Source organism: Aptenodytes forsteri, unplaced genomic scaffold, assembly GCF_000699145.1.
Source record: "Aptenodytes forsteri isolate BGI_AS27 unplaced genomic scaffold, ASM69914v1 Scaffold243, whole genome shotgun sequence".
Lineage (NCBI taxonomy): Eukaryota > Metazoa > Chordata > Aves > Sphenisciformes > Spheniscidae > Aptenodytes > Aptenodytes forsteri.
Genome location: NW_008795314.1, coordinates 1400044 through 1415464, shown reverse-complemented (window position 1 = coordinate 1415464; position 15421 = coordinate 1400044). Strand labels below are relative to the sequence as shown.

At 53.3% G+C, this 15421-nt stretch overlaps 1 protein-coding gene across 1 annotated transcript in view; it reads right to left on the bottom strand.

The window, feature by feature from the left end:
* Positions 1–10767, bottom strand: part of MGAT5B (mannosyl (alpha-1,6-)-glycoprotein beta-1,6-N-acetyl-glucosaminyltransferase, isozyme B) — a 71765-nt gene extending 60998 nt beyond the window's left edge. The window contains exons 1-3 of the mRNA XM_009279494.1: positions 10762–10767; positions 9625–9731; positions 8733–8845 (exon numbers count right to left, since the gene is read on the bottom strand). Of these exons, the coding sequence (XP_009277769.1) occupies positions 8733–8845; positions 9625–9731; positions 10762–10767 (226 nt within the window). The remainder of the gene's footprint in view (positions 1–8732; positions 8846–9624; positions 9732–10761) is intronic.
* Positions 10768–15421: the final 4654 nt, after the last annotated feature.

Below are 15421 nucleotides of genomic sequence, written 5' to 3'. Positions count from 1 at the left end.
TCGCCCGCCCCCCCCCCCCCCCCCCCCCCCCCCCCACACCGTCATTTGGTTACACGAGACTTTGCAACTGGTTCTCCTGTCGCCTTCACCGTGCATAAGGCAACAAGATAAACTTATAACTCGCATTACTTTTTGCATGCAAAGGGAACACAAGCATCCCTGGAACGCACGTCTGTGCGTCACGTCTCAAGGAGGCAGCAGCCCTCGCCCGCCCCCCCCCCCCCCCCCCCCCCCCCCCATCACCGTCATTTGGTTACACGAGACTTTGCAACTGGTTCTCCTGTCGCCTTCACCGTGCATTGAAGGCAACAAGATAAACTTATAACTCGCATTACTTTTTGCATGCAAAGGGAACACAAGCATCCCTGGAACGCACGTCTGTGCGTCACGTCTCAAGGAGGCAGCAGCCCACGCTCTCACTCCCGGGTGCTCTCTCCAGCAAGGTCAGGTAAGAAAAGAGGCTGTCAAAGCCTTAAAGCAACTTTCAGGTATTTTGCCCAACTCAAGCTCCTGTCAGAACTGTGCGCTCTGCCGAGGAGAAATAACTGAGGAGCAGATTGGGATCTGTCACAAGTGGCAGCGACCCAAGTTTGCAAACGGGTCCAGAAATTACCTTTCCCAAGACAGAGGGAACTGGGACGGGAGGATGAACACATCTGTGTTTTGCTTTAAAGCTCCTTCGGGCTGAGCAGCATCTCACTGCAGCCAGGACCTCGCAGGCAGAGCCCAGCTGTCCCCTTCTCTGCTGCCCTCCCTCGCGATCAGCCGTACACAGAGGGTACGTGGTGGGTCAGGATCACACACACAGACCTCCACCTCCTCCCCCCTCCCAGCACGGCCGACTGCGAGGGAAGATGACAGAGTTATTCAAGCTCACGCTGATCGTTAGCAAATCTGAGCTTGACCTTTCTGCATCCTCCATGAGAACAAAGGGCGATGGTACCCGGCCACGCTAACCCAGCTGGGATGCTGCTGGAGCAGAAGGAAACCCAGCAGAGACAGGGGCGGGAGCAAAGGACCCCTCCAAGGAGATCATGTAGGTTCTCACATTTCTATTTGGCCTCCTTGCTCTGCTCCTCGGGGAGCCATTCAAGAGATTTAACTAACGTGAGATCCCATCGCTTCACGGTACTATGACTCTGGAACAGTGAAGATGCCCTACAAAACCCCGAGCAACCTTCAACATTATCTTCTGCAGCACAATTCCCGCTCCTCCACCATCATCCCTGCTCTGGAGAGAAACAGAAGCCACAAACACCAAAGTACTCAGCGGTGCAGCACAGCCCGAAACAATCTCCCTCTCTCTCCTCTTCTGTGTTCATTGATGGAAGAAATTGCTTTAAGCAGGCGAGACTCCAGGAACAGGAGCAAGCGACAGCCGCGGGAGAGGCAGAGCACTCCAGTAGCTGGAACCAGGAGGGGTGCTGGGTTTGGGGAGAGCAGGGCAGGATTTCTGCCAGGTGATGTTAAGCACGATTTCCAGTGCAACACGCCTTGACCGTTGTCTGCTGGACCTCTCCGGAGAGTCCCGTACCCCAAGTCAGCAAACTAGAGCCATTCTGATGCCCCAAGAAAGCAGCACTGCTCAGCTTCACCCAAGCCTACATCCAGGACAGGTTGCCCCAAGCCAGCAAGGGGGGCTTCCCCAGCAGGCTTTCTCCATAACCTTTTCACATTTAATTTTCTTCCCCTGCAAAATGGAAGTGAAGGACAAAATCTCAGAGGCTTTTGCAGCAGAAGCTGTTCTCTGGCCACCTGCACTTCTGCTGTGCCACAGAGCAAGGAAAGTCCCCGCAGGCGCTGGTGCACTGCCCACTTCCAGACAGATTTGCAGGCCAAGGCAGTTACCATTGGCCAACTGCAGAAAGTCCCCATGGCGTTGGGCAGCTTCATCTGCACATCAGGTTGACTGGGAAACCCCTTACCCCAGTCCACAAGCTGTTTAATATCCCATCAGGGTCCATATCCTACAGCCCCGAGGAGATCAGGCCCCAAAACACATCTCAGCAACCTAGGACAAGGTGCACCAGCCTTGCAGAGGATGTGCTTCACCCCCGCTCACTTGCATTTTCCAGCTTGCGCTCTAGAAGCGGCCCACCCCCACCTTTGTCCTTCCTTTGTCCCCTGTCCCCGCTGATCCTGTTCCCAAAGTGGTTGAGGAAACACAATGCAGGAGCCCGTTTGTAGTCACTAACAGGAAACCAGCTGGAGATGCTGCTGGGAGCTCATTTTGGGGTGGAGAAAGGCAGGCGTCGAGCTCTCAAGCTGAACACCAACCCAGGCAGGAAACACTTGAAAACGGGTTGAAAAGACAGTTATATGGGAACAGCAAACACACAACTCCAGTGCTCAGCAAACCACCGCTTCCCAAAGGCATGGAGATTCAAGGACCTCAGCACGAGAACTGCTGTTGCAGCACACAGACCCCAAGCACCAAGATATCTTTGTCTATACGAACCACTCAAAGCTCTTGTATCAAAGTACCACCAAGGTCAGCTGAAAATAAATCAGTGCCCTCTTGCGAGAGCCAGCAGCCCACAGCGAGGGCAGAGCTCAGCTCCGGCCATTTCGGGACATCAGGACCTGTCCTACACATGCCCTGGGCCTGCAGCAAATTCCTCCACCACCTCGTACCCTACCATACAGGAATGAACAGCAGGAGAAATCAGAAGTCTTTCCATTTTTTAAACTAGCTACAGCAGTTGCAGGCAATATTCTAGCCACATCTAATCACACTTTAACACTTAATAACCTATTTTGCTCTGTTAATCCCCTGCAGCAGCAAGCTCCACCAGCGGGACGTACATCAGCGCCGAAACCAGAGTGGGGCACAGCCGCAGGCAGAGGGACTGCTGCCAAATCCCTCCCCAGCCGCACTGCAAGCACCATGTGCTGGTTTTGGCTGGAATAGAGTTAATTTTCTTCCCAGTAGCTGGTATGGGGCTGTGTTTTGGATTTGTGCTGGAAACAGTGTTGATAACACAGGGATGTTCTCGTTACTGCTGAGCAGTGCTGACACACAGCCAAGGCCTTTTCTGCCTCTCACCCCACCCCACCAGCGAGCAGGCTGGGGGGGCACAAGAAGTTGGGAGGGGACACAGCCGGGACAGCTGACCCCAACTGACCCAAGGGATATCCCACACCATATGACGTCATGCTCAGCGTATAAAGCTGGGGAAGAAGGCGGAAGGGGGGGACGTTCGGAGTGATGGCGTTTGTCTTCCCGAGTCACCGTTAGGCGTGATGGAGCCCTGCTTTCCTGGGGATGGCTGAACACCTGCCTGCCGGTGGGAAGCAGTGAATGAATTCCTTGTTTTGCTTTGCTTGTGTGCGCGGCTTTTGCTTTACCTGTTAAACTGTCTTTATCTCAACCCACGAGTCTTCTCACTTTGACTCTTCTGATTCTCTCCCCCATCCTGCTGTGGGGGGAGTGAGCGAGCGGCTGGGGGGGGCTTAGTTGTCAGCTGGGGTTAAACCACAACACACCACAATTAAAGGTTTTGGTGCATTTTCAGGATCAGCCCCCTGCCCCAAGACAGCTCGAAAGAAAGATGCCCGGGGGAAAAAAAACAAAACAAAACAAAAAAACAACCAAACATTTTAAATTCTAAAGAGGAAGAGAGAAAAGGGCACAGAAAACTCAATCTCTTGAGTCTAGAGTCGTTCCCAAAGCATCTCCCACATCCAAAATTTATAGACTTGTCTGTTCTCTTTTTTTATCTAGAGCTTTGTTTGTAGAACAAATTCTCTCGGTGGCCATTTCAAAACAAAGGAACCTTTGTCTGTGTTTACCTGACAGCAGCGGATTAGGATAAAATAACTTGTATTTCAGAAGGTTTTTTTATTTATTATTAAGACACAAAGCCTCTGCTGCATCGAATCACCAAGCAGAGAATCCATCTGAGGAATGATTTCTGGCACACACCGAGAAACATGGCTTTTGGAGAGAGCCTCCGAGAAGGGAATTCACATATAAAAATAAAATTTAAAATGGGATTAACTTTTGGACTGTGACATTATCCATTTCTCCTTTTCATGCTCCTGCCTCACATCTATCTTCATTTTGGTTTTGATCGGCTGCTCGCACAGTTCAGAAGCCAAGTGGGGGGGGGGGAGAGCGAGCGGCTGGGGGGGGCTTAGTTGTCAGCTGGGGTTAAACCACCACACACCACAATTAAAGGTTTTGGTGCATTTTCAGGATCAGCCCCCTGCCCCATCGAAAGAAAGATGCCCGGGGGAAAAAAAACAAAACAAAACAAAAAAACAACCAAACATTTTAAATTCTAAAGAGGAAGAGAGAAAAGGGCACAGAAAACTCAATCTCTTGAGTCTAGAGTCGTTCCCAAAGCATCTCCCACATCAAAAATTTATAGACTTGTCTGTTCTCTTTTTTTATCTAGAGCTTTGTTTGTAGAACAAATTCTCTCGGTGGCCATTTCAAAACAAAGGAACCTTTGTCTGTGTTTACCTGACAGCAGCGGATTAGGATAAAATAACTTGTATTTCAGAAGGTTTTTTTATTTATTATTAAGACACAAAGCCTCTGCTGCATCGAATCACCAAGCAGAGAATCCATCTGAGGAATGATTTCTGGCACACACCGAGAAACATGGCTTTTGGAGAGAGCCTCCGAGAAGGGAATTCACATATAAAAATAAAATTTAAAATGGGATTAACTTTTGGACTGTGACATTATCCATTTCTCCTTTTCATGCTCCTGCCTCACATCTATCTTCATTTTGGTTTTGATCGGCTGCTCGCACAGTTCAGAAGCCAAGAGAGCTCTGGGCAAGTCTGGGGCATTTTCATAAGCTTCCCCTTGGATTGCAATATCCAAGGTTCAGCGCTGGGCTGGTCAGGACACTCAGGGAGAAATAGGAACGGCCCCAGCCTAGCCTGGACCATAATCCATGGGTTTTACCACTTATCCACAACTCAACAGGATTTCTCCAATACAAATGATTTTTAAGTGCTCAGGTGCTGGGCTTGACCCCCCAGCTCTTTGCAGCCACCCCAACCCTGCAGGCGTTTAAGCGCATGGGCAACTTCACTTGCAGAGCATCGCTGCTGAGCCTGGCAGGACACGTGGAAACAAGGACCAGAGCAAACAGCCAACAAAAGCCAAGACGGCCCCCAGGAAGGACCGCAGGAGCGGACACTCGCCAGCCACAAACATACCCGACTAAATACACCGGCTACGATGGTAAAGCAGCCCACACCCAGAGCGTAGGGGGAGAAGATGCTGCCAGCTTGCAATGCAAAATTAACCAATTAATGAATAATGCTCAACAAAGGCCCATTAAACCCAACGCTTCGATGAACCCATGCGGAGAGGAGAGCAGCAGCAGGGACCAGGCTCCTTCCCCAGGCACTCCAGAGGGTTTCACACCGGGAGCCTGGTCCCAGGGGATATTCAAGCCCGGGCTCCAACACATGGCAGACCTGAGGCCACGCACCCAATAACTCCTCCAAAGCCAACGGTCCTGAACCTGTCCAGGTTTGTGCAAATACTGGCCCGACTCCCACTATTACTCACATCAAGAGCTAATCAGCCCAGTAAAATTAACCTGCTCCTTTGAGCTCATCTTCTGACCAGCATTGCGCGCTTAACAGCAACGATAATAACCGGCAGTATTTCTTGGGTTTCCTTGGGATCCATAACACACGTTAATTAAATGCCAGTTTGTTATTCAAACAGACCTATTGAGACTTCGCAGCACTAATAAGAAGCATATTCATTTCTGTTCCCATCAACCCGCACCAACTTCACTGGAGTGCATTCAGCGCTCCTCCACGTGAGCTCAGCATCACCCCAGCCAGGAGGGACCTCTGGAGTCCCTTCTCTGACCTCCTGCTCCAAGCAGGGCAGACCTGGGGGTCAGACCAAGCTGCCCACAGCCTCACGTCAGCCAGATGTGTTTTGGAAGTCTCCAAGGATGGAGTTTCCCCACCTCCCCAGCTTCCCAGAGGCTTTGACTCCCCATCTCCCAGTGGCACCGGTGAGGTTGCCCAGCGTGCATCATCCCTCCTGCCTTTTTCCATGGGTGCGACAGCTGGTTCTTCCAGCCATCAGAGCCTCCCCAAACAGCCACAACCTTTCAAAGGTGACAGAGAGGGGTCTGCCGACATTGGCCGGCTCCTGTCCAGCTCCAGTCTTATACATGCCCTGAGGTCTTGGTCCCGCTCTGCTTTCCGGGGTTCTCACCCTGTGTAGCTGTATGCAGGAGCCCTGCTGAGGACATCACCATGCGGGGCAGCCAGTCCCTACATACCAGTATCACAGGAAAGGCTGAACCCCAACAGCCTGAACCTGGTGTTAAAGAGCTAGAAAAAGCCTCTCGGGTTGTGCCCACCAAGTCCTGGGGACAAAGAATATAACCCTCTTCCAAAACGGCATCCTTCCTCCAGAAACAGCAGAGAGGATGCTTCGTGTTTCAAAACGGTGTGTGAGACCATGAACGAACCAAATCTTCCCCAACAAGAAACACAACAACAGCCAAATCTGCAGCAATTCATCTGGAAGCAATACCTTACTTGGCAAATCCATCCAATAAAGAAAAATAATAGTTTTACATTGAATTTCTGAGCTTTCTAACAAAGCAGAACTTGCTTTAGCCAGTTACAGACCTAAGAAGTCAAAAGCTTGAAAAATTAGATCACAAATCTTTTTTCTTCTTTAAATGAGACCGACCAGCCATTACCAGAACCGACATCCAGACCCACAGAGCAAAGCAGCGGGCGTCCCTCCCGGCCAGCAAGGCAGAGCCAAGGGGCCCACCATGACCGGGAGCTCAGATGCAAGAAGGTGAACCCATTTACACACCTTGATTTAATCACCTAAAGCAATAAGTGTGGAGGACTCAGAGGTGTGAGAGCCTGAAAAAGGTTTCTTTGCATCCAGCTCCAGGACTGCACTGACATTGCACCCGGTAAACAACAGAGACACAAGCATGGGAATCAGCAGACTCAAAGATCTGTGTTAAATCGGTGACAAGAATAAGGATGGGAAATGCTATTCCACTCCAAGGTATCCAGAAAGGGGATAAAGAAGCTGAATAATTGTCTTTTTGCCATCATTTCACCTCAACTTGAGAGTCCTCTGGGGTGGGACCAGGGGCTTCTGCAGGTTTCTGGAAGCCTTCGCTGCTGTTTACAGCACGACCTGTGCCACCTCTCACAGTTAGTCAGTCCCTCTTTGCATTTCTTCTAGTTCTCTGCAAACTCCCTGGGGACGCTGGGGCTCTCCTGGGACAGAGGGCAGCTGTAACAAGTGAGACCTTTTATTCCAAACTCAGGAATCTTTTCAGGATCGATCTCCTCAAAAGCCAAGTTTGGAGAAGGCAGTGGTCTGGGGGCTTCTGCCCACCCTCCTCACGTGCCGCTTCTCATCCCGAGAGGGAAGAAATCCCCTATAACCGGGCTTTACTCACCAGCCGTTCTGGGAGCCGCGCTTGGCATGGGGACAGGGACATTAACACAGCACCCACCCTCCTTGCAGGGGCAGGTACCCTGAGCACGGCAAAACATGCAGAAAATACCGAAAGGCGCTGATCCTGCAACCTGCTCAGGCTGAGGTCAGCCAGGCAAACACCAGTCCCTTGGAGAAGGGGCTTAATGGAGTTGGTGATGGGAACAATTAGGGGAGCACAAGGGGAGAAACGCCAGCCGCCATGTGCTCCATCCACGGGGGAGAAAACAAAGCCAGCTGCCGCAGGCTGCACATTAATCTCTCTGGAAGTCAACTAAGCAGTTTACAAGCACCATCCGACTTCTGGAAACCACCACTTAGTCCTCTCCTTCTGTAGGAAAGCAATTAGCGCTTCTTCCAGCACTGCAAGGAAAGGATTTAATGTCCAAAAATCACATTCCAGGCAAGGCTGGGGAGCTCAAATCCCTCCATGTCTTTGGTATGGAGGAAGAGAAGACCACGGTAGCCTGACCAAGCCTAGCTCACCCTGCTCACGGGAGTTCAAGCTGGGCATTTCCCTCTGTGCAATTCAGTCGTGCTGTTCCAGGCTGGGACTGCAGAGGAAAAGTCAGGGCGAAGCTCAATTCAGTGCAGCAGCATCCTCCCAGAGCAAGGGCAGGACATGACCCTCCCACCATGGAAGCTGACTGCACATCTTGCCAAAAAAGGTGTTTTAAAAAAATATAACAGAAAGCACACTTGGTAAAAATCAGAATATTTCTCTTCTACATTTCAGTAGCTCCACGAAAACACAAAGGCCTTTTATTTTCCCATCCCTAAGGAACAATTTCCACTCCCTGCAGACCAAAACTGCCCAAAACCACTGAGCCCTCCAAGCACCCGAGCCAAATCCTCAGCACGTCAGACTGGGTGCAGCCCATGCAACCCACACCACCGCCAGCAGTTGAAGGTCTAATCCCGTCAGCCCCAGCCACCAGTGTTTTCCCATCCCTCTGCTGCGAGTCAGGGTCAGCATCCACACTCCAGCACACACATGTCCCCTCTGTGCCCGTACACCTCTGGATGTGAACACAGCCAGGTTTTAGCCACATGGCTGCAAAGCACCCCGTGCCACGGCAAGAAGGGCCAACAGGACCCTGAGTCGTCCTGACGTCCCTGAAACGGGTCAGGAGGGAGCCTTGGGAATGGAGGCACCTGAGCACCATCCTCCCTGCATCCCTGGTGCTCGTCAGCTTGGCTGGACCATGCGCGTGGGGGTCATCGAGCATCACGCAGGATAGGACGGGCATGGACCCGCGCTTACCTTCAGTCCGGATGGTGAAGGGTGAGTCCCCCAGGCGCTTGGCTGAGAACTGCCCTCCCAGCGACGTCATTAGGAAGCACAGGGTGAAAAATCCAATGCCCAGCACGAATATCCTGCGGGAGGGAAAGCAGATCTGTAGCGAGGTATGACAAGGAACTGGCTCGCTCCTAGGACAGCCCCACCACCCCTCACCCCACTAGGGTAACCCCTCTGCACAGCAGCAGGAGCCACTTTGTTTTGGGGTGTCTGGAAGAGGCAGCTGGGACAATCCCTCCGTCCTTCCCAACTGCTCCATCCCCGTGGTTCACCCCATCCAGCCCGGTCAAGGAGCACCTCTGCGGCCCCAGCCGCGCGAGAGCACACCAGTACCTCACCCCAACCACGGCCAGACCCACACGTGCTTCATGAAAAGCCCCAAGATGCTTCTGCCCAAACCCTGGCACTGAGCAGGCGGGTTTTGCCTGAGAACAGCCTCCGAAATCCCTGCAGCCTGCTCCGACGGGCAGGCCTCGAGAGGGAGCGGAGGACATGCACCTTAGGTGGGAAAGCTGAGCGAGAACACGACTGCCCTTATGATGCTCCACTAGATCCGGCCCAATAACCCAGACCGCAGGAACCGCTACAATAAACAATACCCATTTTCCTCCTGGGAGATTCCAGAGAAAAGAGAGACCTTGTACCTTCCCTTCCTCCCAAAAGATCCCAAAGGATCTAAAAAAAAAAAACCACCAACAAACCTTTTAAAAAAAAAGTCTTTGTTCCCCCTGTAACTAGGCCACCAGTATTTGCCATTGTGTCTGGCATCGCCTGCACAGCGCGGGCAGCCCTGTGCGCAGCAGGACGAGGAGGAACCCGTGCTGGCAGCACACACAGTGGCCTGAGACCATCCCACCGCCACTTTGTTCGTCCAGGCTGGCAGGAAAGCGTCTCCCACAGGGACGCACCGGGCAGGATGCCGACCCGCACGTCGCTCCCAGCCGAGCTCGTGGTCACCTCCAGCTGCGAGAGAGGCAGGAGCTCTCAGCGCTGCTCCTATTCAGGCCAAATTCAGGCCAGTAACTTTTTTTGGGGGGTTAAAAGGCTGAAGGCGGGAGCTCTGTGCAAGCAGGAGGGTTATTGTGCACCAGGGAGCATAAAGCCAAGCCTTCCCGTCTCCCCGGTGTGCAAGCAGAGCACGCTGCGCTGAGGGACAGACTCCTGGCCTCTTTCCACTGCTCAGAGATGCTGCTGCCGCCTCCGAATCTCCGCGGAGGTGCAACATCCTCCAACAGACACATGGGCAAAGCCCCAGCAGAGCCACTGCCAGGCGCTGTGTATGACAGCTCCCAGAGCCGCGGCCGTACCGGGGATCTCAGCCAGCCAAACCCAAGGAAAACTTCAAGGAGGAGAAGGAGAAAAGACAGCTGCCAGCCAGCCTTGTGAAACAACGGGTTCGTCTTCAAATAGATAAATCCTGTGTGGGACAGGGAGCTGAGCAAGCCCTTAAGGGTGCCCGCTGGCATTTCTGCCTCTCAGCATCCCTGAGCCAAAGGGAAGCAAACTGCTGAGGACAGGCACCAGCAACTCTCCTTTACAAGTTCACAGCATTATCCGCAGGGCTCAGGAGCCACGCACAGAAACACAGAGCAGCTGCCCAACACCAAAACCAGGCTTTTCCAGAGAAAGGCTTGCAAAGAAATGCCACAGCCCTCCATCTAATTGTTATTGTGTAGTTAAAAGGCAGAGGATTAGGAGCCAGCCATGAAGTCTGGGCTACAACGTGCCAGCATTACAATTATCTGTTGCTGGAAAGGGCTGGCAAATAAAGTAACTTGCTTCAAAGCACTCGTTAGCTACAGAAGATGTTGTGGAGAGCTGAAGTACAGCATCAAGCAGCTCAAGAAGGACTGGGCTTCCCCAGGGAGACCTGTTGGAGGAGCTCCCAGGGCGGGTCCCTACTGCCCCGGCACAGCACGGCCAGGCAGGGGGCTGCCCAGAGAGGCTCCTGGGCAAGACACGGTGCCTTCACGGGACCCCACCAGCTCCCTACCTCCATCCTGCCAGCTCCGATGATGCTCTCGCACAGCCGACACACACCTGAGCCCCAGACCCAGAGCAGCTTTGCTCTCAGCATCAGGCAGCTCAGGAGCAAAGAGTTTCCTCTACCTGCTCCAAGGAGGATCAGCCCTGCCTACCACAGACAGGCATCTAACCCCTGCCCATCACCCGGCTCCCACGGATCATCCCTGCCCCAGCCCAGCTGGGTCCCAACAGATCAAGGTCACCTGGCCACAGGCTCTGGACAAGCAGCATCGTGCAGCTCCCGATCCCCTAATCAAGAGAAAAAGGAACACCCTGGGCTCATCAGCATTAACAAGCTCTGTGAGCAGCACACTCAACCCAATGCACTCACTCACTAACCCTTTTGGAGACCTGCAGGCAGGCACCGGAACAGCTGACCCACCGGGGAGAGGGGACACTCAAGTGCATCGGTAAAACTGCCTGACATCCCCATGCAGGCAATCCAGGAGTGAAGCAGCTCAAGCCCCTTTTATTTCTGAATGAGCCTGCCCTGGGGGGTGAAAAGCAGTTTAAACAAGCTATAAAAAGCATCGTGCACTTGGCTAATCCAGACTCCTGACCCTGAAGGCCTGTCTATAGGCACAGCTGGCACGCCCTACAAGCAGCCGCCAGCAGAGCACAGCCATCCCCTCCCCGGCAGATGCTGATGAACCATCAAGCTGCGGTGTTTGCACGTGGAGATGACTACGGACCTCAGCCCCTCTCCCAAAGTAGACCTCAGAGAAGGGTTTCCAGAAAGCTGTGGTCCAGCTCCGGCAGGGAGGTGATTGCGGAGGCGGCAGAGCATCCCTGATGCTGCAAAGCAACGTGGTGTCCCATAAATTGCTTGGGGCAGGGGTGATTTGGGGACATTAGTCCATTCCCATTATCACACCCTGTGCCCAGCCACGTGGCGCAGCGCTGAGTCTGGAAGAGGCTCTTGGGAACACGACGGAGGGGATTGCAGCACCCCTCTCAGCCTCGGAGGGATGAATTTGTCCTTAGAGCAGGAGAGGGGGAAAGCTGTCTGCCATGGCACCTCCCTGGCAGGAGAGGACAACAGCACAGTGGAGAAGGCACAAGCTGGAGGAGGAGGAGGAGGTCAAAGCCCAGCTGTGCCCCATGACTGAGGGTCCTCCCTGGGCGCACGTTATGGTACAAAACCCACGCAAAGGCTCCACCCTGCTGCCAGCTGCCTCCTCCCCCAAGGGACATTTTAAAGAAGCATCACCTGATTAAATAATCAGAGCTGATCCTGCTCTTCGTTCTCACCCCTCCTATATGAAGACAATATCTTCATCATTATGCAAGACCTTGTTTACGCATTTTAATCTTCATAATTATACTCTGGCAAGGAGTGAAACACCGAGAAGAAAGAAAAAAGAGGAAGGAAAGAAAAAGATTCAAAGGTGATCTGTGCTCTAGCATCTCATTAGGAGACAAAATCTTTTTGCTTTTGACTGGATTACAGAGAGGGTGGGGGAGATGCAGGATGCTTTTTTCCTAAGAAAAGAGGGATCAGAGCCTAACCAGAATTAATGTGCCTAGGAGAGAAGCGGATCCAGCCCAGCAGCAGTGCTCCAGGGAGCGGGGTGGTTGCAGGGATGGGCTCTCAGCCTGAGGACCCCATCTCTTTTACTTTATGCTGATGCTGATCTTCTCCAGGTGAATAAAAACACTTGGCCCAGCCTTAACTGTGTGGAAACTCCATGTGCAGAAAACAAATACCATGAAGTAGGTAAAACATACCAGAGCCCAGATCTTCCAAACTGCCCATCAAATGCACTGAGCCCTCTGCCCCCAAAATCAAGTCTCACTCACTGAAGACCATGGAGCTCCAACGACCAAGTACTCTGCACGCTGGCTTTGCCTGTCATCACACGTCATGTTTAATTCATCGCCTGGGCATGGTTCTGGTGCCAAGTCCCTCTCCACATCCTCCCCAAACTGAACCGTTCACAATTCTGGGTTCTGGCTTGGTGCCCAAAAGAGAAGGAAGCCAAATTCTCTGAGTCTTTAGTGAAAATTGGAAGTGATGCCCCCAGTCATTGCAGATTTTGGCCCATGGAACTGAAAGCTGGATGTGGCCAGGAGGGTCTGAGCAATGAGCTGGGAGGCGATGGGGAAAGGAAGGCCAGCAGCACCCAGCGGGACGGGGCTGTGACACTGGGACTGTCTGTCCACAGTGCTGCATCACCCAGCTGAGACCTACGGGGAGAATATTACGCAGGTGCACGGGGAACCCAAGGGCTACAGGGAAAGGTAATATCTTTTATTAGACAAGTTTTCAACACCCGAGTCTCTTGAACCCAAAAGCTGAGCCACAATTTCTAACAGCAGCAGCCAGGATAATAAAAGATGCTCCCTCTCCTGCAAATGTTGTTTGGCTCAGAGCCCAACACCGATAAAAGATGCTCCCTCTCCTGCAAATGTTTGGCTCAGAGCCCAACACCATCGCGGCACTGTCGAAATGATGCTCAGCCACGGAAATCTTCCTCCACGAAGGGGACCACAGTGAATTCTCTTACTGGCCAATGTTATAGACACATGAAAAGCCTGGCTTTGGTTTCCAGCTGACAAACTTGCCTGAACTCCCCATGTTCTGCAAAACCAAGAGCTGGGTGAGCTGGACCAGGGCTCTCCCCGCCCCATGGTGAATTCTTGCCTGAATCCAGCACTGTCACAAAAGAAACACCTTTTGGTGCTGAGATGAAGTCAGAGCCATCCCTGGTCATTTCTACAAACGGTTTCTACGCTGATTTGCTCTCTCTCCCCTTCCCATTTGCTGCAGGCGCTTTCACAGCTCAGGGCTTTGCATTGCTTTGCTAAGCATGTCTGGAGCATGATTAATGAAATGTTTTGGTGCAAAAGGTCAGGTTTCCTGTTCACTGTTTGCTGATGGCACTGCTGCCAGGAGTCTACACCAGGCAGGGGATTGCACCACGGGCTTCCGTAGAGCAGCGAGGCTTTGCCCAGCCAGCAAGGAGCACCCGATTTACAGGACCCATCCTGATTGCCAGTATCTCCTCCCGCTCCTGCAAGTCGTCCCTGATTCACATCAGCCGAGAACGTGGGGTGCTGATTTTAGGGGAGCGGTGCTGATTCGCACCAGGTTACAGCTGGAATGGGGCAGTGCCAACGCTCGCCCACGCTGGGCTGGGAGCAAGGTGACACAGGACCGTGACATAGGGGGGGTCAGGCTCAGCATGACACCAACGTGGAGGAGGCGCAGAGCTGGACACAATGGGACAGCTAGGAGAGGGTCTTGGGAATTTCCCCTCTTACACAGGGAAAGCCTGACTGGTTCCAGTGGCACCTGTACTGGTCTGCACTGGTTTGAGAGCAGAAGCCAGCCCAGGGCACGCAGACAGGACCGTGCAGGTGCTCCATTCTGCTATGGACACCAGGGACCCTCCAGCCTGGTGCTCTCCTGCCATCACAAACCCCTCGTCCACACACATCCTCATCTCCAATGGGACTTTGTGACCACCCCGCAACTCACTCCCTGCACTTCCCTGGCCTGATCCCAGGTCACTGCTGAAGACGGGCTTCCCCAGGAGTGATGCCCAGGGCACGGGGGAGAGCGATGCTCAGGCCAGTCACTTCCTCATTACAGACTTCAAACCTACTTAAGAAAGCAGAGAGCCAAGCAAAGAGCGTACCTCTGGGGCGCGTGTGTCCTTCCCACCTCTCTCACAGTCATTCCCCACCCCACGCTCGGAGCAAGCCCAAGCCGCGGGGACCCTTCGTACCCCTGCTCCACCACCGCTTTCCGTCATCACCTTGGCCAAGTCCCCCAGACCCAGGGCACTGCTGCGGGATCCAGCCGCGGGAATCCCTCCAGGCAAGCGGTGCAGAGCCAGGCAACTCCAGGGGAGAGGCAGACAACATCTCCAAATCTGAGCACGAGCAAGCAGCGCAAGCGCAGCCCCGTCCTCCTTCCCGGCTCTGGACAGTGGCCTGGGCTAAGCAAAAAGGCAGCAAGCATATCCCTCTGGTGATCCCAGGTGATCCCTGGCCCCCAAACACAGCGGGGTGCGCTGGCAGCTGCCGGGCTAGGCTCACCCCACCCTGTGCTTCGCCCCCCGGCACTTTCCCCTTCTGTGGGTTTTTGGTCCCTCTCCCCATAGAAAAACCAGGCAATTACCAGCGTCTCCCATGTGTCTCAAGCCTGGGAGCAACCAAAGCGCATCTCTGGTGAAATAAGGAAGCTGGAGAGCAAGGACTGGATGGGGGAAGCAAATGCATGGAGGCAAAAATGGGGAGAGTTGCATCAAGGGGAAAAAAGCAATAGGTGGGCACGGGCGTGCTGCAGCCAGCGGATTTCAGGCTTGGATATCAATCCCAGCCCCGCTGCCAGTTCAGGGTGGGTTTCAAAATCCCCATCAGCACCAGCAGATTCAAGCCAGAGGAACTGATTCCCCCGCGAGTACCAACATCTCCGAGAAAGGTATTAAAAAAGACAGCGGCAAACAGCCCTGTAATTAACCCCCCCAAAAAATACCGGCATGAGGAGTGAATTGGGAGCCGCCAGTCAGCGAGCGCTGCAGGACCCGCACGCTGACCTGCGGGCAAACTTGCCTGGATCCCTGACATCCTAATCTGGGCTCAATCCCCCCACACACACACACGGCGAGCCACAGCCCCCA